The sequence below is a fragment of the Uloborus diversus genome, chromosome 3, assembly GCF_026930045.1.
Source record: "Uloborus diversus isolate 005 chromosome 3, Udiv.v.3.1, whole genome shotgun sequence".
In the NCBI taxonomy this organism is placed as follows: domain Eukaryota; kingdom Metazoa; phylum Arthropoda; class Arachnida; order Araneae; family Uloboridae; genus Uloborus; species Uloborus diversus.
Window position 1 is genome coordinate 192,329,270 of NC_072733.1, and position 25,870 is coordinate 192,355,139.

General features: G+C 33.1%; 1 protein-coding gene across 2 annotated transcripts in view; it reads left to right on the forward strand.

Moving 5' to 3' along the window:
• The window catches only part of LOC129218480 (glutamate receptor ionotropic, kainate 2-like), a 41,279-nt gene extending 17,797 nt beyond the window's left edge, over window positions 1-23,482 (forward strand). The window contains exons 3-16 of one of the 2 annotated variants that reach the window (XM_054852762.1): window positions 538-786; window positions 2,395-2,573; window positions 2,660-2,713; window positions 5,767-5,925; window positions 7,858-8,010; window positions 8,127-8,231; window positions 11,663-11,776; window positions 13,098-13,298; window positions 14,487-14,848; window positions 14,928-15,126; window positions 15,540-15,765; window positions 15,841-16,100; window positions 18,442-18,469; window positions 22,921-23,057. In XM_054852762.1, coding sequence (XP_054708737.1) covers window positions 538-786; window positions 2,395-2,573; window positions 2,660-2,713; window positions 5,767-5,925; window positions 7,858-8,010; window positions 8,127-8,231; window positions 11,663-11,776; window positions 13,098-13,298; window positions 14,487-14,848; window positions 14,928-15,126; window positions 15,540-15,765; window positions 15,841-16,100; window positions 18,442-18,453 — 2,273 coding nt within the window. In that variant the 3' untranslated portion in view covers window positions 18,454-18,469; window positions 22,921-23,057. Of the gene's footprint in view, window positions 1-537; window positions 787-2,394; window positions 2,574-2,659; window positions 2,714-5,766; window positions 5,926-7,857; window positions 8,011-8,126; window positions 8,232-11,662; window positions 11,777-13,097; window positions 13,299-14,486; window positions 14,849-14,927; window positions 15,127-15,539; window positions 15,766-15,840; window positions 16,101-18,441; window positions 18,470-22,920 lie in introns of both variants that reach the window. The other variant, XM_054852761.1, reaches the window with a different exon arrangement.
• The last annotated feature ends 2,388 nt before the right edge of the window (window positions 23,483-25,870 follow it).

Sequence of the window (25,870 nt, forward strand, 5' to 3'; positions counted from 1 at the left end):
TTCATCATAGCATTAATTTAGTTTGCACATAAATGTGCTCTTTTATTGCACTAACTCACATTCTATTGTTCTCCTAATCTTGTTATTATTCTAAAACCATTTCGTTTAAACTTTTAATTCCGTGCCCGTTTTTTTGCCTGTCTGTATAAATTAAAAATGAATTTTCCTCAAATAATTTACTAAACGTTTATTTCATTTTAAGGTTTTATCTTTAACTAAGATTCTTTACGTGTTTTTCGGGTTAGTTTCCCAGTTTTAGATCTACCTAGGCTCATTGGCTTCTCGCAGAAATGAAATAAAATATAACTAATTATTTTTTCTGAAACTTATTATTCATCTTTATGGTTTCCTTAAAACATCGCTTACAATAACCCTGTAACTTTATAGTACCTGTTACTTTGTCGTGACAGGCTGTGCTATCAGAGGTTTTAAAAAATGTGGTATCCTTTGAACTAAACTTTGTTGTTCTACATTAATATTAATAATAGCCTTTTTTTTCCACGACAGAAAAATGAGTACTACTATGTTTTGTTGCAGTGTGCGCCTTAGTGAGCGAGGGTGCGCTGGCTCTTTTTGGTCCCCCTTCATCAGCATCGAGCGCGTTAGTTCGTTCCACATCGTCCACCCTTCACTTGCCCCACTTGGAGTGGCATCCGCCCACACGGGAAGGACCCCGCTCTCCCTTCACAGTCTCCTTGTTCCCTCGAAGTCTGGGACTTGCCCTCTACCAGCTGGTCAGGTCTAAGAACTGGAGGGCATTCACCATCATCTATGAAGACCCTGAAGGTAAGAAAGGAAGAATCAGTTGATATTTGCACAGAACATGCTTTAGTTTCTCTAAACTGATGAAAATTCAGATTTGTGGTGTGGACCCAATTCTGGTTCCCTGTTGCTGTTTCTGAGCTTTGATTATATTTGAATTTTTAATACACTTGGAAAACAAGAGAGAGTTATTCTAGATTATGAATGCTTGAATAAGTGCTGCATCTGGTGCGTCGTGTCGGTGAAATGCCGTATTTATTATCAGTGGTGCAGCATTGATCAAAGGCACATTCGAACCCACTCTCATTATTCCAGTGTGTGTGTGGGGGGGGGGGGGGGAATGGAAATTTATCCACTGAATTTGAGAAATGTAAATGTATTACAGTTATGAGTAAGTATGTGTTTTGGCATAACATACCGTCGATAAAAAGACGAATGGGCGTATCTCACTTTTAAGCAGAAAACCGATTTAAAGATTTCCAGTTTACTATATCGCTTGAGAATCGCCACCAGTGTGAGGGACTGTACCTTTTTAACTATTTATTGTAGAGATTCGATCATTGGTCACATTTTAAAAACGATTTTGGACATTTCTGTGGTGGTCATAGCTCATTTTGTTTTTGACATACGCCCATTCGTCCTTTTAGCGACGATATACATGTGTGCTGAGTATGTATGCATGCATTACACCTCAACTCCTTCTATAATTTTGCTTGTACCCCCCTCCACACTCCCGCAAAATTCTAAATGGCTCTGACTATGGAGTGATGCAAGCAAAAAAATAATTTAAGGCGGGCGGCTCCGTCCGCTGTTTGATTCTCTTGCCAGCCCCAGTTCCCCGCCTGTGGCAAGTTGTTGTACACCACTGAAAGCGGTGTACTTCAAGGCTTCATCTTCTACTCGCCGTCTTGGGCGACTGTAGTTTGGTAAACAAAGCTGACAATTTCTCGCTACATTAGGCGATCAAATTATCTACGTGTCGAAAAATAATTTGGTGCTAACCTGGGAGACAATAATTTGAATGGTATGGTTTTCAATTAATATCTTTAGCAGGTAAAAGTTTAGAGGGATGGGGCAAGGCGGAATGACTTTCTGTGGAAGTCCTGTGTCTAACAATACCTTTGTCGATCTGTGAGACATTGTAAGTCCTTTCCTCTACCAAAAAAGGGAAGACATCGCATCGCTTGAATATATTGGGTAATGTGTTTATCCTGTTAAAGATAAGATATGTATGAGACGTTAAGGAGACATAATTTATTGAAAGTATTACAATTCGCTGAAAAATATTCGACAAGACTAAAAATATTGTACCTAAGCAACTGATCAAGAATTTCGGTTAAGTGTGATGACACGGAGCCGTAAAACCATAGAAATTAAATGCTAAATTCTTTAATAGGAGATGCACTCTTCTAAGTATTCCTGAATGGGAAACGTTTTTACTCTAATAACTTTTAATTAAGCTTGTCTGATTTTTTCCATACTGCTTTTTCTTTTGTAAAAAATAACTATGCATAGTGATCTGATGCTTTCTTCAACAGTTATTGCCATAAAAACTTTCCTGCTTTAAATGTTTAAACTTTTACGATATTTCAAATCTTAATTTTGGTTTGTTCAATATTTATTTTTTCGCAGAACTTATAAAACTTCAGGATCTGATGAAACTTCGAAATCTCAGCAATGTAAAAATTTCACTCCAGCAGTACACATTCGACTTTCAGTACAACAAAATCCTCAAAGACATTCGAAAGAAAGGTGAGACGAACATAGTCCTGGAAGTACCAACTTCACGAATTAAAGATGTACTCACTGAGGTATAATTTAATACATAAACGTCGCAAAACAAACACAAGTTTGCATTTAGTCATTAAGCATATTATTCATTTCTTTCACTTTTTAGGCACAGAAGGCTGGCATGCTCACAGAATATCATAATTATCTCATCACATCCCTGGTAAGTGTTTTTTTAATTTTTAAATGTTAATTATCATTAAAAAACGCATTCATGTTTGAATCATAGCTTCCATTAACATTATAAATTCAATCATTTATTAAATTTATTAGTTATCATTGCCCTCACAAAAATATTTTCAAAAATGCACTTATAGCAAGATACCGAAAATAATTGTAAAATCTTAGGAACCAGGATTAAATTTAGGCGCCAGATGAATTATTTCTCTAAGTACTTTTGGAAAATTCAGTGCACCATGCTTCTGAAACATTCTTGTGAAAGAGCTAATCGCCAAGGTATTCTTTCAGTCGCCCGGGTATTTATCGGACTTAGGTAATGCCTATAGGGGAAGCTGCTGCACCCACGGACAAAATTAACTTTTAAATTTTTGCTGGTCTTTGGAAATGGATAATCGATGGTAAAAAATTTCTGGCAGAATCTACAACTTATCATCTAATTTTGGCAATTTTTTTCAGGTGAAAATCTCAAAGTTTTCAGCCCCCAAAAAAAATTTCGTAAAAACCATCTTTTTTATCCGTGGGTACAACAACCCGTTCACACCGCGAACAGGTGCCTTTGCACCCATTAACATATAAAAAATATATATAAATAGGTCTGAGGAACTCAATTATACTCAATACATTTTCATAAGCCATTTTATATTGAAATACTTCAAACATGTATTGAAAATAACATCAAATAAAATATCCAATAGAAATTAAACTTTGAAAATTAATCGAAGGTTTTTTTCCCTTTTTTTTAATTTTCCTTAATCTTTAACATCAGTGAACTCTTTAAAAAAGTTATCAGTTTTAAGAGAGTTAATGATGTTATGAATAATTAATATGTTTTTAAACAAAAAAAATAACTAGATTCATGATAGTATGACTCTCTATGTACCTACATAATAACTTCAATTTATAGGCAAATTGAAACTTTTAATCAAAATTAACCCATTACAAACAACTCAGTTTAGATTAAACCAACAAAAATCTAGAAAAGTCGGCTTCAATGAAAACAGGTGGGCCTGACGGTCAGTAGTTCTTACTACAGGTGGGGGTTACTTCAACGCTATATCTTCAAGCCCTACTTCTAATTCATTATCATTGTTGAAAGCAAATTTCGGACGTTGATGACATGGCTCCATTTTGAGGTACGTCGCATTGTAAGAAGACTCAGGTGTGACCCAAGGACACTAAAAATTGCTGTCCGTGGGTACACATGATTGTGTGTCCTTGAGTACAAAGGTACGCCATTTTGGTTTTGCAAGGCAGTCACATCAACAAGACCACAGTTTTAAAACATTAAAAATCAGAAGCGAAACCTTCAAAATATAGGGAATCATGACACCTACAACAAAAGTGAATAATACAATCCACGACCGACGAAACAAAAAAAAGAAATTGCTCATATTTTTTTTACTTAGATCCTACTAAAAACGAAAAAATGTGACAGAATCTGAAATGTTCGCTTGATGGCGTTGAAACTTTCTGGGGTATTGGACAGAGCTGTGACACACATGTTGAACCCCAATTAGGGTCTTTCTCGATGATACCTGGAATTTCCCTACCAACGTCCGTAGGTACAACCGTCCGTGGGTACAGCAGCTTCCGTTTCAATTTGAAGTGATAGTGCTTAATTTGGCTAGAAGATGAAGGCGTGTGGAAGTTTTCAATCACCTGTTGAATCAGAAAGTAAAAAGTCTCACTCAATTACGATTGTATTGAGAGTTGGAAAGTTGGGATTAATAAATTGCTGAAGTCAAAACGTTTTACTGTATGATACAGGGCAATGTTTTAGTTTTGGCCACCATACCTTTTTTTTTTTTTTTTTTTTGTAAAACCAGGAATTTATACTTTAACATTTACATAGAACCATAGTTTATGCAAAGAGATGAAACCATTTGCAGGGAAAAAAAGAAATTGTACTAAGCAGCAATAATATTTATCTCAGTACGCATTACATTGACCGGCATTTGTAATACAATGAAGACCTCTGATTTAAATCAAGTTTGTTCTAAACAGTTTTGATTCAATAAAAGCAAAAATTAATCTATTTTTTTAATTGCTAGCATACACTTTAAGGAAAGTCAATTGTAGATGAAATATAGTTAGTCGTATCCTTTCGTTCAAAATATTAATTCCTGGATTATTGGGGAGGAGGGGGGAGCATGAAATTTGAAATTTTTTGTTCCTTGAAAAAATAAACTGTTGCTGACTACTTAGAAGAGGCAATAATTAATTTAAACAACTTTTTTCAATGTCATTAAAAAATCTTGTCCTCAAAATTCGGATCTCGTTGCACCAATGATAAACACTCATTCCAATGTAATTCATATGATCTCTCACTTTTATGCCATGTACTAAAAAGTGTGAGTTGATTATGAAATGTAATATAGTGATGTTTATGTCATTCATACATTTTCGCAATGACGACATGGTAAACGCATGGATTGTACTGGATTTAAAGTGTTTTTTGTAGCAGTTTTCTACCTGATTGAGAGGAATTTGTTCCAAATCGCTCTGTGGCGTAATAGTACGGACAAAGGTTTATTGAATCATAACAATAAGTAAATAATTAAATAAATAAAAAGACTTTTTGAAATTCATCGATTGAGCTGGTTTTCATGTTAAACGCCTGCATTACATGCTGAAATTAACATCATACTCTTAAGCATTTTAAGAGCATTGACGGTCCTTTTTGATTAGTTCTACGGTTTAAAATGCTCAGCCAAAACGATTTCTGTAAATTACACATGCAGGCATTGCTCTCAAAATGAATGCATATATGTAATTTATTTTCACTGCTACAGAAATTAAGTCATTTTACATTGCTCTTATTTAATTCTAATGACACAGGATAGATGGATGTACTATGTCCTTTGCATAAGTTTTTCCTTTTTTTATTTCAACCACCAAACTTCAGTTCATTCAATCAGATGTGACGGGCTTTTGCACTGAACTCTTCTAGCATATAGAAATATTTATGCGTAAAAGTATTTGTGTTTTTATATTTCTTCATATAGATCTGAATGTTTCTTTCGTTCTATATTTTAGGACTTCCACACCTTAGACCTTTCATCTTTCCAGCACAGTCGGTCAAACATCTCTGCGTTTCGAATTGTTTCACCCGAAGGACAATACTACGGGCGGGATTCTCACACGCGGCTTTTCGGACGCAAAGAACATTCACTTAGAAAAGTGACTCCACTTACGGTAAGTATATGCGTTTGATAAACTTATAAAATAGGGTTAGGTAGGCGAAGTTTGAATAGAATCCTGTTTTCTAAAGAAAAGACCATGCAATTAATTTTAATGAAACTTTTGATACGTTTTAAACATTTTAGATTTGATTAATTTCTGGTCGTAACACATTCAATTCTTAAGCAAGTTTCGCTATTCTTCGCAGATATCAAATGCATGTATAAAACCTACATAAGTACCGCCTATTAGGAAGTGCCCAGGGCCTGATCAAGTCATAGTTCGCCCCTGGGTCTAGAGTTCATAAGAACTCTCCTCTCCCTCATTCGTGGTATGAATAAAACTATGGGTACTCCATTCTTTAAAATTTAAATGCAAAATTCACTTATATGTACAATCTACAATATAATATTAATGTAATATTATATTGTAATTGTTATTTGTTATTGTAATAATATTAATGTAATATTATAAAAAAATTTGGTATGAAAATGTGCTGGATGTTTAATTTAAACCATAAATATTAGATAAATTTAAGGAAAACGAGCAAAAAACATTTTAACAAAGATTTTGTTTTTAATAATTTTATATTAGAAACCCAATAATAGCAGATTCTGTAACCTATAATGCATGTGACTTTGAAAAGAAATGGATACCCTAAACCTTGTTGGCCCCTGGGCCTGGGCCCAAGCTGCCCATACGTTAATCAGGGCTTAGAAGTTTTGCCAAATTGGGTGACTTTACCCTATAAAAATATAGAATAATTGTGATGCTGTTAAATAAAAATGAGTATTAAACGTTTTTGTCTTTTTTTTTTTTTTTTTGGCTTCATGTTACAGTACTTAAATAGAATAATTTATTCATGGTCGAAGTTATTGTAGATAAAAATAATTTGTATTAAACTGAATTTGAATTAAATTGACCCTCCCCCTTTTTTTTTTGTCAATTTTTTTTTCAAATACTAACCAAACACAATCCCAACTTTATGTCATTTATTTGCTCTTGAAATCAAAATGTGGGTTGATTAAGGAATTTGTTATAAAAGTTATGATAATGTTACCTGTATTTTTACCGTATTTGTTCACTACAAGCATGGATAGGGCAGGTTTTAAAATAAAATCGGCTTTTGACTTGATTGCGAGGGATTCGTTCCAAATCACTTTCTAGAGGAAGGCTTCTTTCACACGAGGTAACTTAGTTGAATCTACTTTCAAATGGCCGGTTATCATGATGTATAACCAGGTAGAAAAGTGAAGGAATCGCCCGGCATCCTTCACACGTCAGTCAACTCGTTTGGCACATGTGTCGCTACCATTCTCAACCTCGATGAGTGGAATCAACGTTTTAGTTGATTCATCTCATCGGGACATCATTCGCTCTACACACGTGTAAACTAGTTGAGTCAACTCGGTTCAGTTTTAACAGTAATGTGGAGCAGCTGCTAGAATAAATTCACCTTATTACTAGAGCAGTTGAGTCAACTAGTTACCACTTGTGAACGCATCGAAAGACGCCAGTCAAGTAGTTGACAAGCAACTTTTTCGGAAATTATATCAACTAACTTCTTCGTGTGTAGGTGACCTAATATAGTATCGACTAAGAAGCATCAGATTATGAAATAAAAATAATTCGTTCTCTTGAAAAATAAGTATCATTTTTTGCATTTTTTTCTGATTTACATTATGGAGCTAAAAGCGGAAAATTCTTCAACGCTTTCAATAATTGGAATAATTTTACATACTGAAATGAATGCTGTTAAAAATGACATTTTTTTTGTCACATAGAATATGCTTTTATTATTAAACGTAAGGACTCGAAGTAAGGGGAAAAGGTATTGGCAAAGTGTCAGACTATTAAAACCTGGAATTTTATTTTTCTCACTTATTTTTCGTTTTTTTTCTTTACTTTCGCTGATTATTTATAAGAGCGATTCTCTCCTACTCTTAGACGGAGACGGCATTGCTGGTTGATGCTGTCAATTTGTATTCCAGAGCACTACATGATGTGGCTCAAAAACAAACCATCAGTTCACGGAGTGTATCATGTGACAGTCCTGGAGTATGGCCCTATGGTACAAGTGTTTTGGAAGCCATGAAAAAGGTAAATTAAGGATTAAATATCGTTTCAAATAAAACAGTTGTGAAAAACTTTTTATTTAATGCATCAAATTGTCTATTTACTATTATTTGGATTAAGGGTTTCCCATTCATTTTTAGATGCAAATGAGAGGTCTGACGGGTGATGTCCAGCTCGACAAACAAGGACGTAGAACGAATTATACATTAGATTTGTTAGAATTGAAAACGAAGGGAATCGTCAAGGTACTGAGGTTGGCAGTCGATTTTCTTTTGTATGTTCAAATTATGTTAATGTTTTATGCCTCTTGGTAAAACCATTAATATAAAACATAAAAGCATATTTTGAAATAATCTTGATGCTTTGAAAGATTTAAAATGTATTGTACTTGTTGTGGAAAATAAATTTTCCCGGAGAACAGAGTTTCACGTTATAAAGTAACAGATCAAAGAACAAGGAATAGCTATCTCATCTGCTTGTAGCAGATATTAAAAGCATCACCACTCATCTCTTAACACTTTTTGGCCCTGGTAAGCAATTACGGATGGCAAATCGAAGCTGGGCCTATGGAATTGCTGAAATCTCATGAAAAGTGTTCTGCTTCAGTTCTTAAACAATATGAGGGGTATTTTCATACACCTTAGACTTGTGGGTTCCCCAAAAAATTCAGTCTAAGGTATAAATACAACAACCCTCATTGTCAACAAAAACTGCTTCAAAAAAAAAAAAAAAAAAAATGAGATGAGATTGCAGCAATTTTAGGATCACAGCTTCTATCTGCCTTCTGCGACTTAGTGGTCATAATTTTCAACATCTGATATTTGCAGACTACCGTGCAATGTCCTCTCCTTTGTCAGGGGTGCCCACCTAGGGAGGGGGTCATGGTGCAGACTGCACCATTGAAATTTTTAGGGGGGGGGTGTTTTGAGGGGTATTTTTCTCATTTTGGGGGGCTCTTGCTTTTGGAGGTGGTCTCCACAATATTGATGGGGTGGGGGGGTCGCGTCTTTGCCCTGGGCGGGGGTTAGTGAGCACCCCTGCCTTTGTTGATTTTTTTTTTTTTTTTTGTGACCTGTGTGGAACTCTGTCTTCCGGCCACTTTTATTTGCCACACCCTGAATGTACAGAATTCTGAACCGTAACACAGTATACGCATTGAATATCCTATGACCTGAGATAAATACGCAGAAGGGTGTGCTATTCCTAATATTCTTTCTCAAAATCTCTCCTGTGCAATTATATTTTTTCATGAGCGGTAAATGCTTAAATCAAATTATTTGATACAGGATAATTTAATCAATACGGATATTTAATGGAAGAAAATATATCCAAATGCAAAAATAAGTAAATATAAAAAGCGAAAACTCACAATATATGTAAATTCATGAATAATTTAAAAAATTCTTTTGTTAGTTTTACGAACTGCGTTTCCGCATAATAAAACTAAAAATAATTTGCATAAGTCTATATTTATTGATTTATTTTCAAGTGGATAAATATTTTTCAAACTAATTTAAACATCTGTATGTAATAAATTTAATCATCGATGTATTGCATCGACCATATTTTTACATATACTATGGTCATTTAGAGCAACTTGAAACCATGTAGGCTCACTTTGTACAAATTTGCATTTTTTAGTGTATTTGACTTCAAAAGAAACTTCCTAAGACCCAAATCTGCAATCTGCTGGCGAGGTTGTAACATTAATATTCTACATTTTACTTTACAAAAGAATTTGGTAACACTGTACGCAGCTCATTGTATCATCTAATCATTCTGAAGAATGAAGGTAGTGTTTGAGGTTGTCTACAAATGATGTCACTATTTTCAAACAATGTTTCTCCCCCCTTCCCTTCTTTGTCCCAAAGTTTCGATTTCACTTTACACTCTCTTCTTCCCTTGTCACACTTCACGCCGTCTTTAATAAGCGAATTGTCATTAAAAAATATTTTATGTCGCACTTTTTGTTATTCGCCCCCCCCCCCCCATTAGGGTGTCCCCTCCCCAAAAAAACGAAAGTCTCTGATTTAAGTCGCACACCCCTTTTATATTTTTCCTTTTAGGTCAAAACAATTGTAAAAAACGTTTCATGTTATTTGAACAACGGCAACCCGTGCCGACTTGCGCCTGAAGGTATGAAGCAGCACTCTGTACTAGGCCGAATAAAAAATTAAAAAAAAAATTTGAAAGTTCGAAATTTCATGTTGGTGAAATGTTGCCCCCGTAGCCCCAAATGCACAACAAAAATATTTAACCAAATTAAAAAAATATTCAGTCTTTCAACAGGAGACCACCTAAAATTTATAATTTTCTTCAAAAAATTGATTTTTTTCGATTTATCTTTTAAAAAATTACGTATACATTTAACTAAAATATCAAGTTCAAAAATTATTAGTGAACACGTTATAGTAAAAAAATAATGTACTTAAATTGAAAAATTTAACTTAAACATGAAAAAATCAATATTTTTTGCACTATGTGGGAGACTTCAAAATTGCAAGAGAGCAAAAATTTCTATTTGACGTTAATTACCGGCTTTACTGTTTATATTTTTCAGCTTGATAACTTCTTAAAATTTACTTTGCAGTTTTTAAAAAATATATAGAAAAAAAAATCTTTTTTTTTTAAGAAAATTACAAATTTTAGGCCTCCTGCTGGACACCTAACTATTTTTTTTTTAATTTGGAAAAATATTTTTTGGAATATGTGGTGCTATAGGGGCAACGTTTTAACAACATGAATTTTGGAGCATCCAAAAAAAAAAAATCGATTTGGCATAATACTAGCGGTTTCACACCTTCAGACGCAAGTCGGCACAGGCTGCTGTTGTTCAGCAGCAAATGGTAAGCGGTCAGCAGTAAAAGTTCAAATTATATGAACCTTTTTTTACAATTGTTTTGGCCTAAAAGGAAAAACATAAGAGGGTGTGCAACGTAAAAAATCGACTTTGTTTTTTTGGGGTTGACACCTTACCCCCCGTATCAAAAACTCAAAATTTTACGACCCCCTCTCCTCCAAGAGCCCTCAAAACTTAGCATAATTTGTGGACCACCCCTTTAAAAACTTCTTCCATGGTTCTTTCATGCTAATTTGAAGTTATCGGAATCTCTCGTCCTATAGTGTAACATTCTACGCAGTATAATAAATAATTGAAGTCATGTGAAGTAATGAAAAAAGGAAGGAGTTTTTGAACATTAGAAATTTCATTTTTACGTCTAAAAATTTCACAAATTTTTTAATATTAATTAAAATTAAAATAAATTATTTTTAACTTCCTTTTTCGTATGATTCAAAGTGACATAACGTTACATGATAATTTTAAATGTTTTTTATACTTATCACACAGTTCGATTTATTGTATTTCATGAAACTTCTTCCGCGAAGTTTTCATATAAATTCGCAGGTTCTTGTAAATAATTTAAAATTGTTTTGATATCTATTTCTAGAGGAGCTTTATAATTAGTGTTTTTCAATAACAATTATACTTTTTCTAATATGCTGTTTTGACTAAAATTCACACAAGTTTGATCACACAAGTTCAGTAATGTGTTACGTTATTTTTAAGCTTTGGACAATTTTGAAACATAACAAATGGATAGGTTTATTTTTAGGTTATCTACTATTAAAATGTATTGTAAATCTTTCGTTATGTTTTTTTCTTTCTTTTTTTCAGGTGGGCGAGTGGGATCAAGAAAACAATCTAGTATTTTCACGTAATTATTCACGTGACCTTTCGGAAGCAAAAGACAACCTCCAGAACATAACTTTAAGAGTTACGTCCATAGAAGTAAGTAATATTTAAGGAAGTAAAGAATGTGTAAGGTAATGTATCTTAATTGACAGCAGGATCAAAATAGTTTCTAATTATTGAAAATATGTTTCAAGAAAATAAAAATTGGAACTAATAAAAATATAAAATAAATAAATAAATTTTGTGAATTCAATATATAAAAGTAAAATAAAGTAAAAAAATACGTATTTACAAGTACATACTAATAAATCACCAACAGCATTAAGATACTGCTGCTTCACTCTTATTAGAGGGAAAACTCTAATTATTAAAGTGAAGCTGCTGTAGTATGGAGTATCGAAGATGCCATAGGTCAACTGTCAGTTTATGCTTGTAGGTCTGCCTTAGCTCTGGCTTGGAGCGGTAACTTAGAACTTATTTATTTATTTCGATGTTGATTCTGTTAGAAACACCTATGATTTGTTTTCGCCTGTTTGTTTGAGAACATGTTTCATCTGCTTAAATTAATAGAAATTAAATTAGGAATAGCTCATTTTGAAGTACTCGGAGTATGAGGTAAAAAAAAAATAGTAGGGGAATGTGGGGCGAAGTGAAATAGTGGGACAAAGTAAAATGTAACACATGTAAGCTACTTCAGACACGAAAAAGTTATCTCTGAAGATCAAAACATATGATAACACAAGCAATTTTTAAAAAATGATAGTCACATTGTAATATTTTATTGCAAGTCAAAAATTATTTTTGTAATAAAAATTAATAAAGTACCTGTTATCAACATTTTGAATATTAATTGAGACCTATTGATATTCAATATTTATTTAATTAATGTTAATCTTACATATTTTTTGAATGTTTAGTGCAATTAGTGAAGCGTATGCGGGGCTAAGTGAAATGATTCGTTTCGTTTATTTAATGTATTCATTAACTAATACATTCATTTACATTACGTCATAACCGAAACCATGCGGTGTAAACCGTGAACTGTTTCTGAACGCAGCCTAAGTGTTTGAATTGGTATATTGATCACCAGGGACCTCCATGGCTCTGTAGTAGAAGCTTCGTGTTCTAAGCCGGAAGTTGTGGGTTTGATTTCCGCCATTGCCCTGGGTGTTATATTCTTCTCTTGTGTTGTAAATCTTCCCTGTGTGTGTCTGGAAGCAAGGCGCTTTGTACGCCGTCCTCTATGTCTGTGAAGCTGTTTTACTTCTGCGCAAATCAAATTCAAAAATATTAATCAACACCACCCCAGAAGAATCTCTGGTTGCAATATGCTCTAAATAACTTTGACAGTTGGTAGTTTTTGTGTATGCTTTGCTTTTCAAAAATCAAAAATTTTGTTTCCATTTCATCATTTCAGAGCAAACCCTATACAATGCGAAAGAAAGGCGAATACCTCCGTGGAAATCAGCGATACGAAGGATTCTGCGTTGACCTCATCCATGCCATCTGCGAACGGCTCAAGTGTAAATTTGAATATCGGTTGGTTGGAGACAAGAACTACGGAAAGAAACATGAGAATGGTACGTGGGATGGTATGATAGGAGAAGTCATCAATCGGGTAAGATATTTCTTCTTTCGGATTTCATTTATTGAAAAAGATATTAGATTATAGCATCACTTTACGTCAATCATTTCCCCTTCCTTTGAATTTTAATGCAGCAAAATTTTAGTCAGTGAAGAAATAATGTATTGCAATATTTGACAACATTTCTTACTCATAAAATCTGAAAAAAAAACTGAGATTAAATATGTTATATTAGATTGAAGAAAGTAAAAGAATGTACACAGGACTAATAGCGTGTCCAAAGCGATGTTTAAACTACCCCACTTTGCAAATTTGAGAGTTTCACTTAAGTAATAACTTCTCCTGCATGAACCTAGTATAGCCAATACAAATATAGCATGTTTAATATATGACTGATTAGCTTTTAACCGTTTTACTTTATAAGAAGAAAATTGCGGGGAGTCATTTATATTGGACAAGATGATGCATTTTCTCAACCACATACAGAAGAGATCCCCTGCTTTTGCCGGTATGGCAATTCAAAACTTCATTCTCAGGAAAGATAGACTAGATGCAAACAAATTGTTGCACCATTAGGCGACCTCATCCATGTGCTTGGCTTGAACGAGAAAAAGTTGATGCCATGTGGACGGCGAATGTGAATCCCATTGTCTAACTTTTTCTCGATTCAAGAGAAAATCCCCAAAAATGGCATACATTGACAACCTTCTGGAAACCTCTTTGTTTACTTTCGGTCTATGTATTCCGTGAACAGAGTGTAGAGTAGAGCTCAATGCTAATAGGCAGAGTATGGAGAACAAAAGCTTCAATCTAATACTATTTAGTATTACAAAATCATTTTCCAACCCCACCATACGCTTAGTGTGGCCGCGCATAGTAATCCTAAGAATTCGTACTAGCAATTCGTACTCGCACGTGCAATTAAAAAATTGAGTGAAATCAATGTACGATGCAATTCTTTTGGGATCACAGCAGACGTTGAGAATATTTAGTTCATTGTAGAGGTAGAATCTAGTACAAAATCAAATTTATGAACGCATTAAGTTAGTAATTAAACATATGAAGTATTGGACAGGTTCTCATTAATTTTGAAGCAAAAGAATGGTTTGAAAACAGTGAGGTAATTATCACACAGGTCTAACTGAAAGCAAATGTAACACGAATTATATTTCCTTCAATTATTCCGTATATATTGCTAAAGTGTTTTTTTTTTTCTTTCAGGAAGTGGATCTTGCGATTGCTGACTTAACCATCACATTAGAACGAGAAGAAGTGGTCGACTTCACAATGCCTTTTATGAATCTTGGAATCAGCATTCTTTTCAAAAAACCTATCAAAAGTAGTCCGAAGCTGTTTTCTTTCTTGGCACCGTTTTCTTTTGAAGTGTGGGTGTATATGGCAACTGCTTATTTAGGAGTCAGCCTTCTTCTTTTTGTGTTAGCTCGCTTTTCTCCTTATGAATGGATAAGCCCACATCCCTGTAACCCAAAGACTGAATACCTGGAAAATAATTTTTCGCTTTTAAACAGCTTTTGGTTTACAATTGGATCCCTCATGCAACAAGGTTCTGATATAGCTCCAAGGTACTAATTGACCAACTTTTTCCCCCTTATGTTGAAATGCTGTTGCACAATGTATGATCTTATAATTTTCCCCCCATAGGGCTACTTCTACACGCACAGTCGCCGCTCTTTGGTGGTTCTTTACCCTCATCATGATATCTTCCTACACAGCAAACTTGGCTGCATTCCTAACAGCAGAACGCATGAAAAGTCCCATTGAAAGTGCAGATGATTTGGCAAGACAGTCTGATATTCAATATGGCTGCGTTGAATCTGGTAGTACACGAGCTTTTTTCGAGGTAAACCCTTTTGTTCTATTTTTTTTCTCTGCATGCTGTCCTCAGTTACAATGGTATTGCCGTAATCATTAAACATCGTTTTTTGTATACAGAGTATCTTTAGAGCACCAATAGATATTTAAAACAGTACTTGAAGTCTGACAGTGTTAAAAAATGAATTTGTACAGAATTAGTTTCACGACAGGTCAGATTCCCCTATGATGTAGTTATGAAACAGTTGTTTTTTTTTTTTTTTGGAAAGCATAATGAAACAAAATGCATTTAAATTTTTAAAACTTTATTAAGTATTCGTTTTAGGAAAATATAAGAAATACAATGCAGAATATGAAAAATAATTTCAGAAGAAAATGTTTTAAAAATACTTTGACAAGATTATAAATAAGGGAATAATAATACCACTTTTTTCCTTTCAGTCCTCCAAATTGCAACCTTATAAGAGGATGTGGACTTTCATGCAAACAACACAGCCTAGTGTGTTTACTAAGAACAATGATCAAGGTATTGAGAGGGTAAAGAAAGGAAATTTTGCTTTCCTAATGGAGTCAACAACGATTGAATTTCATACAGAAAGAGACTGTGATTTGACTCAAATTGGAGGGTTACTAGACTCAAAAGGATATGGTATTGCAACACCACCAGGTAAATATCCCGAATCTTTAAACTGCATATTCATGTCAACAGTAAGAAATTTAATTGAGAAATTCTTGTTTTTAGGCTCACCATACCGTGCGTTAATCTCCAGTGAAATATTGAGGCTACAAGAGGACGGTATTCTGCATATGCTGAAAGAGAAGTGGTGGAAAGGAGCAGGGCGTTGCAAAGACGAAGACAAAAAGCCAACTTCGGCAAGTGAATTGGGTTTACCAAACGTCGGAGGAGTGTTTGTTGTACTCCTTGCTGGTTTAGGGATGGCTGCTATCGTAGCTGTTTTCGAGTTTATTTGGAGGACGAAAAAAATACCTCGAGATGAAAGAGTGAGTATATTGGTTCTTCGATACATTTAATCTTGTATTTTAAATGAGTGTTTTGATTGGCTTTAGCGATCTAAAATCAACCGAAATCAAATTTTGGATTCAATCAATCAATCAAATTAGGGTTTTGATACTTTCTGAAGTTTTGCTATCAAGTCTTAAAGCAGAACAGCTGAACATTGTTTCTGAGTTGAAGAGATCCCCTCCCCACTCACGCAGAAAAAATGTTCTAATTAAAAATATATATGTGTAACTTTATCAACCCCACTAAAAATTCTATACTGTTTCGTACTTCAGAAACACGCAAATAGTTTATCACATTAATCCTTAATAAAAACCCTTGATCATTAAACTGCATATGCATGTCAACAATGAAAAATTTAATTGGGAAATTCTTATTCCTTTAAAGCTCGTTTGTTATACCGAAAGCAGAAATTTACTGCTTTTTGAAAAAAAAAATTGTCTTTCTCGAAGTTCAAAATGCTTTTTAGCAAAGGTACTTACTAAGCAAAATGTGATAGCATTTTCTGCACATAACCTTTCTCTTAAAGTATTGATTTGTTATGGGAATGCGTTTCATGCATTTAAGGGACCAACAACTGAAGAAACAAAAATGATGAATGGTCATCCTACATCGTTAAAAGCTAGGAAAATGCTGCACATGTCACATTAGTTTTACCTGCTGTGTACAATTGAAGTGCTTGTTTCCAAAAGGCATCATATCAAAATTTACAAAAAATGACTTTTCGATGGAAAAGATCAAAGCACATTTGTAACAATATATTTACAGTAAGTGGAAGTTCCAAACAAAGTTAGTCGCATTGAAAACAAAGAGTAGAGCTCGTGTTTGGTCTGAAACTATTGAAGTTACTTGTAAGGTTGGTGCTAAAAGGGAACTTAGTCAACTTGAACCAATTGCAGTGTTCCTTAAGAAGTTCTACAATTGAAGTGCTTGTTTCCAAAAGGCATCATATCAAAATTTACAAAAAATGACTTTTCGATGGAAAAGATCAAAGCACATTTGTAACAATATATTTACAGTAAGTGGAAGTTCCAAACAAAGTTAGTCGCATTGAAAACAGAGAGTAGAGCTCGTGTTTGGTCTGAAAATATTGAAGTTACTTGTAAGGTTGGTGCTAAAAGGGAACTTAGTCAACTTGAACCAATTGCAGTGTTCCTTAAGAAGTTCTTGTCTTCCTTAGAGCGCACAGAGGAGGATAGGGAGAGGGGGAGGAGATCTCCCTTCGAACTCCCCTTCTAAAATGAACCGTAAAAACAATATGAAGCGAGCAAAAAACTTTAAAAATTTTGAAGTTACTTGACATTTTAGAAATTAACGAATGGCACGATTGTTTTTATTTGCAACGATACAAGATACAACTAACGCTAATATTAATAAATATATTGATAAAGGGTGAAATTCGGTGAAAAAATAGAATTTGTCACTGAGTATTTCCAGTAATCTTCCAAAACTGCGTGTATAAATTTTATGCTGTACTTATATGAAAAAAGGACTTGAGTTTCTTTCATATGAAAGTAAGCCTCATTTCGCAATTTGTTTCTGCTAAAAAGGCTCAAGTCATATAGTTTTGTTCCAAAAAGTTTACGTTATTTTTTTCCTTTTTTTTTTCTAAATAAGTACACTGTCGTTTCTTATTTACCATTAATGTTATTATCATGCATAGATTACTTTGAAAAATTATCTCTCCTTAAGTTCAATAATGAATCCTAGATGAATCCTTAGAACGAAATTGAGTGTTTTCAGGAGTGAAAAAATTGACATAAAGCCATTTTAAACAAAGTTTTTAATTATTCTCTAAAATATCACAAAAAAAAAGAAACTTTCACGAAGATGTAAGCATTTCTCTCTAAAAAAACTTTCCTACGTAAGTTTTTGTGTCGTAACAAGCAGAATGTTTCATGAAACTTTATCTGTCACTTGATAGCAAGCAAGAAAAACACTATACACAAATATGAATATTGAAAACTTGATAAAACATGACAATGTGTAGGAATAAATTTTTCACTGCGCATGCACAGAAGATAGCGATTCATAACGTTCATAATTTCGTAGCCATATTCGTAAAATGTATGGCAAAAAATCTATTCAATATTGTAAAGATTTAGAATGTAATCGCGATCTAATGAGTTGTACTTTAACGATTATCAGATAGTAGATGGCTGGTATAGGGAGTGTTCACATGAATACATTTGTAAAAATAGAAAATTTTTAACCTTGAATGCCATTTTCTAGCAAATCCTTAACGACTTCATTGACCAGTTCAATTGTGAAACTGTAAATGTAATTTAAACTAACAATCATTTTTGTCTCTTTTTACACAAGCCTTTTTCGTAGGAAAAGATATCAAAAGGTAAGTGGTTGTGATCCTTTGACTTTTTTATAATTTAAATCTTTAAAGAGATTAGATATATCATTGAACGTAATGAAAGGATGATATTTTCAAAAAAATACAGTTATAGGGTCATTCCATATTAAATCAACGAATGGGCCGTGCCGCACCATTTTTGATTTTTATGAAATTTGGTAGGTAATATGTACTTATATTCTGTACTCCTAAACTGCTATATTTTTTTCTAGGAAAAATTTTGTTCCTGAGATATCGCTATTTTTTGCTCCGCGGATGAGTAAAATTTAGCATTTTTGATCCTTTTTCAAAAAGCTCTAGTAAATGTATTTAAATTAGTAAGAAGATCAAACACATCTCGTTTTAAAGGTGAAAGAATGAACTTTTATTTGTGCATAAAAAGATAAGATTTAAGTTGATCCTAATTAGAAATTTTTGGTTGTCAAATCCTATTTGAAAAAGGGTCGGTTTCGTCATGTTGAGCCTAAAAAAGTCGACGAGGGACTTTCAGTAAGAAGCTAATTTTTTTTCCTGTTGTAGTTAGCTATGCATACTAGAAGCACAGAAAAAAATAGGTTGATACTGGTTGCCTTTTATGACGAAAAAAATTGCTTTAACTTAAGAAAAATGAAAAATGGGCATTTTCACTCCCAAAAAACGGGATGTTTGTTAGGTGATAAAAATTCGAAAATGCTAGAGTAAGAAGCCCTGACATTGCAATTTAAAACAAAATAGATACTGTCTTGTTTTTTTAAGGTGTAGAAGAGATATAAATCTTTAAATAAAACATTTGTTTTTGGTAAAAAATTGTGTTTTGTAAATATAGTTAAGGGTCATTCCGTAGTGACTAACGTAACATTCGCAGCCGATTTTCAAACTCCTTTTATTTACACCGGGAGTAAAAATAAATGTGTTTTGGTTTAGTATGCAGATTTAAAATGTACAAGGTGACTATTTTTCATTTCTACCAAGAATTTGAAGCAAAATAAGCTCTGGCAGGTTTTTTTCACCAAAAAAGGCATCGTGACTAACGTAACATTTTTGCAACCCTGAGAAACAATGCTTATGTTACGAGGAAAATTTTTCTGAAACTTACGCAGGTATTTAAAATCGGCCTATATATTTGTAAGAGGTAAACAATCTATTTTTAAAAATGTACTAGAGATTTGTTACAGATGAATCATTTTGGCCCTTAATGGTACTTTTACGAAAAACTGTGTGTGACTAACGTAACGTGACTAACATAACCATCGAATAACAAGCAATGAATGCATATAAAAAACTTTTTATAATTGATTTCTTGCTCTTATATTACTTTTACACTTTTTAAGAACCTTCTTTGTGTTGCATTATGGTTCTTTCCTTACTTTTTTTCTATATTAGTGTAAGAAATTGAATGGAAGAATTCAGTTCAATTAACTCAATTTGAATGTGTGAAAAAAAAAATGAACAAATGAAAAAACTGCGTTTACAAACTGAATAACATCATTATTGGGCTAATTAAATCCTAAATATCTCTCTTTTAAAAAATTTACTTTATGCTAATTGATAGTTTCACCGAATTCTAGTATTCTGCCGATATACTAGCTATCGTCATAAGAAACTCCGTAGTACTTTTCAGTGGCATATTATTTTTTAAGGTTTACTGATTCATCGAACGAAGTGCTGTGCATACTTTTGAATTAAAATGTAATATTGAAAAAAAATATTCTAATGTTTTTGCAGAATGCATTTTAATTCCAGATATCAGCGCAAATATTTGAATTTCTAAATCATCATTCATGCAGTTTCTGAAATATATGGCAACAGCGCTTATTGTCACTGTGTCATGTAAAATCTTCAAATGTTTTCCAACGAGCAGCCATTACTTCATTTTAATAATAGGAGGAGATGTATTTTCTAAAAAATAGAGACGTTCTCTTTTGTTAAGACTATTTCTATTATCTTAATTCTTAAGCTTGGATTCTTGTGTTGAATGCACATTCAGCAGAGTACTCATTTTACTTTACTCACCTGTTTTCCTTTTTAATAATTCTCTAAATTGGAAGTATCTTTATACAGACCTTTAAAAAAGTATTTTTCTAAGTAAACAAAAGGTTTACAATGTAATATTACTGGTATTTTTCGCCCTTTATTTTTTTAATCAATATAAAATGCCTACATATTCAAAATTGTTCATGAAAATGTACATTAAATTAAATAAATTTTTAATATTAGCAGTCATTTTTAAAATGTTACGTTAGTCACATGCAAACTGTTACGTTAGTCACACTAATTATTTTATATCTACTGATACTAAAATAAATATTTTGCACTTTTTAAGTAGATATGACACAGATGTAAGAAAATAAAAAGTGCTGTTTGGTTCAATCATCTGGTTTAGTTTTTAAGCAGGAAATAGTACATTTTCGTGACTAACGTAACGTAAATATTTTCAGTGAAATAATCAAACTAATTAAAATACTTATCTTACAATATATGTAAAAAGAATAGTCCATTTTATTGGGCCAACATGTAATCATTTAGAATAAACATAGTTCTTTTGAAAATTTGCAAAAAATTTTACATTACACAAGAAAACGCAGACGCATGTTTTTTGCACATGCTAAGCCTTTTCTACAACCGCGAACGATTAGAGGCAGAAAAAAAACACCGAATGAAATTTTTGCAAACTATTACTGAATTTATGTACTTGAAAGTATGCTGAATGAAATGACAGGTCACAATTAAGGCTTTGTGGAAAAAAAATTTCTGAGGTTGAGGTTGACATTTCTATGGAATGACCCTTAATACACAAATTGAAAGCTATTTGTTGTTTAAAACTACATTTTACAAATGTATTTCAATGAAACATGGTTAGATGGTATTTTTTAAGGTATTTACCCAATCTACTTGGACTCTTTTAAGTAATGTGCAAAAGATGTTATTGTTTTACTTTAAAGGCTTATATCTCTTCTACGCCCTAGAAAAACAAGAGTTTTTTTTCGGGGGGGGGGATGTCACTTTAATTTACCGCCCCAGGTTTTACCCATGGTAGGTACGCCACTGATTAATATTAATAATTTATTTGCATGTTCGGACTCCTGAATGATGTAAGTAGAATATCATAAATAGCCTTTTCTGGCCTTCATTGACTGGAAATTTGAATTTAACCTCCTCAAAAGAAATGTGATTCTAAATACTTATTTTGCATATGGGGCATTCCACGGTATTTTTGACATTTATGTAGAGTCCGTAACATGACCTTTTTTGCCATAACTTTTTAATTTACTGTTTGATTAGCATATTATTTTATTTTGATCTTTTCCTACCAATACACCAGCTCAAAATAAAATAATTTGCAAATCAAATGGTAAATTAAAAAGTTATGGCAAAAAAAGGTCACGTTACGGACTCTACATAATGTCAAAAATACCTTGGAATGCCCCATATAGCTTAATCCTGGTTTTGTACATCAGAGTATGAAAATGTAAATTGTTGTTATTCGCCATTTTCGATATTAAAAAGGTATTTGCATGTTTAAATAAATCGGTATGTTGGCGTACAATGAACTTCAAACTAATCTTCCAAAATAATACAACAATCTGTAGATAATTGTCGATGTTTAAAGAAAAAAAAAAAAAAAAACCGACGAAGTTCATTAAAGACATTTGAGTTTTGCATTTGATTGAAATTTTGAATTCATTACTTTCTTTGCTTTAACCAGCGAAACAATGACACTGATAAGCCCACTTGTGACAGTTTAAGGCGTCTTCAAAACAATGGTTGCTGTTTTTGTAGCAGTAAACACGTTTAAATTCATATAAGATCAAAACGACAATTGTGACTTTGTGATGACTTTTTCTGGCAATCCAGCAATGTTAACCTTTATTTGTCATGCTGGGTGTATTAGACCCAAGAATAATTGACTTTTGCATTCAAACGTCTCATAACGTTTACAAATATATCTTTATATGTGACTTACAATACAGTGTGGCTTTGAAAAGTTGAGCCATGACATGACTTTTGGAAATGTTTTCCACTTTTTGGGAAGTTTAGTGAAAAAGGAACACATTATTGGCGCGAATTCGAGTTGGAATATTTTCGCAAAAATGCTACAAAAATAATGCAGTTTCTGCACCAATTACCCTCCAATATTTTTCCAGAAAGAAGGCAACATTCTGAAGGTTGTCGCCTTAACAGAGCCACACTAAACATTTTCGGTTGTAGCTATATGAATAAATTACACAAAAACATTGGAAATTTTCTTACTTCAACTAAACTGTTGGAGTGTTGGGGTTATACACAACCCACCTCACCACTTGCGTTATAAAAGTCACTTCACCAGTGAAGGGTTAACGTTTGCATCAAACCAAAGATTAGAAATCCTGATAAAAAGGAAGGTCCTCCTCATCCATTTTCTTGTACGTCATTTGCATCATAATGTGGCATTTCTAAGTTAAAACTGTTCTTTTCAGCAAATGATCTGGCTGGAAATGATCCAAGAATTGAGAGACATCTGCAAGTGTCGTGGTTCCAGTCGTCCGGCGCCCAACTACTTAAACGGAGACTTGACACGAGGCAGCACAGAAAATGGCTTTGTTCTGCATTCGACGACCAGTTTCAACACACTCTCAAGTCAAGACTTTCTCTCATGATTATTCGAGCCGTCGGCTTCGTTTTATACTTAGAAAATTAGACTCTACTGACTCCACGTTATTTTGAGAACGGAATGGGGCGAAAACATCTTTTACTGCATTTTTATACATTCGATTCATAGCTTTCAGTTATTTTCTTATGAATTTTTACCCATAACAAAGCTTGAAATTGATTTATTATTTTTTACTCTTCTTTCTGTCCTTGGTTCATGATTAAATTTTTAATCAGAGGAAAGTATTTTAAGTTTATGGATATATCTATATAAACAGCAACAGGTTTTTATCATTTAAGCGCTGAACAGATTCAGTTCATTGTGTAGTGCTTAAAATGATTGCATAACGTATACAAAATTTGTGTTTAGAAATAAATTCTTGTGAAAGATTTTATCCAAGTTGGATTTATTTCGTCAATATTTAAGGTAAAACCACTACTATTTGGCACTGCAACTAGATTTACCACTTATACTGAAAGGTAAGCATTGCAAATTTAAACAGAATTTTATAATTTTGATTAAAAAGAAATTTGTTCACTCATATCTTTTATGCTTTTTTAATGAATATTATAAAATTGTGCTTAAATTTGCAATACCTAACTTTCAGCTTATTCTTTATAAGTGTCAACTACTAGTAAAGTGTCAAATACTGGTGGTTTTAACTAACAGATACAAGGTTAATTCTAAAAGGACAATAAGTTAGGATTTATATTTATGAGAGTTATATATAATCACTCAAATAAATGAAGTTATTCATCGGTAAAATAAGTATCTCTATCTGTAAAGTTTTACTATTAAATTAGGAAAGTGTGAATTTTATCGTCTGAAACCTTCTTTCAAGATTTACTTTAATGCTAATTTTCCATAAGCAAACCACAGAAAAATTCAGCTTGTTGATCTTTATTCTTTTTGTCGTCACGGAAAAGAAAAATTAGATACTTGGACTAGATGTAAATAAAGAAATGCGTTCTTTGGCTGCTCTAACCACGTGCTTGGCGTAGAAAATGACAAATAAGCGCCTAGCACGCGGCGGATGTTGGTTTACTTTTTTTCATTGCAGAGAAACCCCCCGAAATTTCCAAAACTTCTAACAACCCAGTTGCTTACTTTGGTCTATCTTTTCACTGATGTGAGTATAGATCTAGAGTGAGTGTAAAAAAAGGTCAAGTGGCAGCTATTGTCTAGCAACATAGGTGTTGCACTGTGACGCAATAAATAAGTATTCCCTTCAAAAATGACATCAATATTACGTCAGAACATCTTTTTGTGTAATTAATTTAATAGACTGATTAACTTTTGAATGTATACATAGCAGCATTTCTTAAACGCTACACTTGTCTTGCTTGTTTAGACGAACAATACTTGATCTTGATGCTATAATACGCATAAATCTTACCTTTTTTTCAATCAATAAAGGCGCTTCTAATTAGGAAATTGAAGAAATGCAAGGATATAATGTTACTTTCTAGTTATCAAGTCTTCGTAGTTAAAAGAATAATAAACTTTTAATGCCTTATTATATTGCTAATCGGTAGGGGAGAGTGTTGCACCTTGGGACACTTATCATGTTTCAATTTTCAGCGTCAATTATTTAAATCAAATTTAAAATATAAAAGTCACATATATAAAAGTACCCCAACATATTTCTCTGCAATATACTTTTTAAATTCAGACAGTTTGAAAATAAAATATTTCTAACCTTTTAAAGTAAGAGTTCCTAACTGTCCCAAGGTACAACATCCTGCTGTGCCATGACACACACACGCGCACACACACACACACACACACACACACACACACACATATATATATATATATGTATATATATATATATATATATATATATATATGTATATATATATATATATATATATATATATATATATATATATATATATATATATATATATATATATATATATATATATATATATATATATAGCCTTGGACACACCAGCTTCCCCTTATGAATTTATGGAATTGAATCTTAGTTCAAAGTTTTTTGCTTTCATAGTGGCACACATTTTGTTTAAGTAAACGATGCACGATGATTTACAAATGTTATAATCATTAGACACATTTTTAGAATTTCCAAATTCATAACAAAAACGCGAGACCAACGAAGCTGAGCGGCGGAAAGCGATTGGTCTGATAGCTACCTGCGCGCAATTAAGGAAGTCGTGAGCTCGATTCCCACCAAGTGTTATCCAGGAGGTATCCCTTTGGTGTTATTTCCTTCTCCTTTCATTGTTAAACTTTCCTGCACATTTGTCTGGAGACAACGAACTTTGCTCGTATTTATCTCATGTATGTAAAGTCGCTCACCTTCTTGAACAGAATATAACAACAATATATTTATTTATTTTATTTATATAGAAGTTAAACAAGCTTCACATACATAGAGGACTGAGTGCACAGCGCCTTGCCTCCAGACACAAACAGGAAACATTCACAACACAGGAGAGGTAAATAACAACCTGGGCACCCCCGGGAATCGAACATACGACTTCGAAGATGAAGCTTCTACCACAGAACTAAGGAGGCCCCCTTATAATAACAAATATTTGCAAATAATAGCTATTCACTGCGATTTTAGTTAAAAGAGCAACCAATAACCAAAATTTATCCTAATTTTTTAAGCCTATTTTGAGAGAAAACAATCAATACTAATGTAACATAAAACCTTTAATTTTATCCAACTCGGTTATTATTATTATTTTTTTTTTTGAAAGAGAGAGAGAGAAGGGCGCTACTATTGTACTTTCTTTCACTGTACA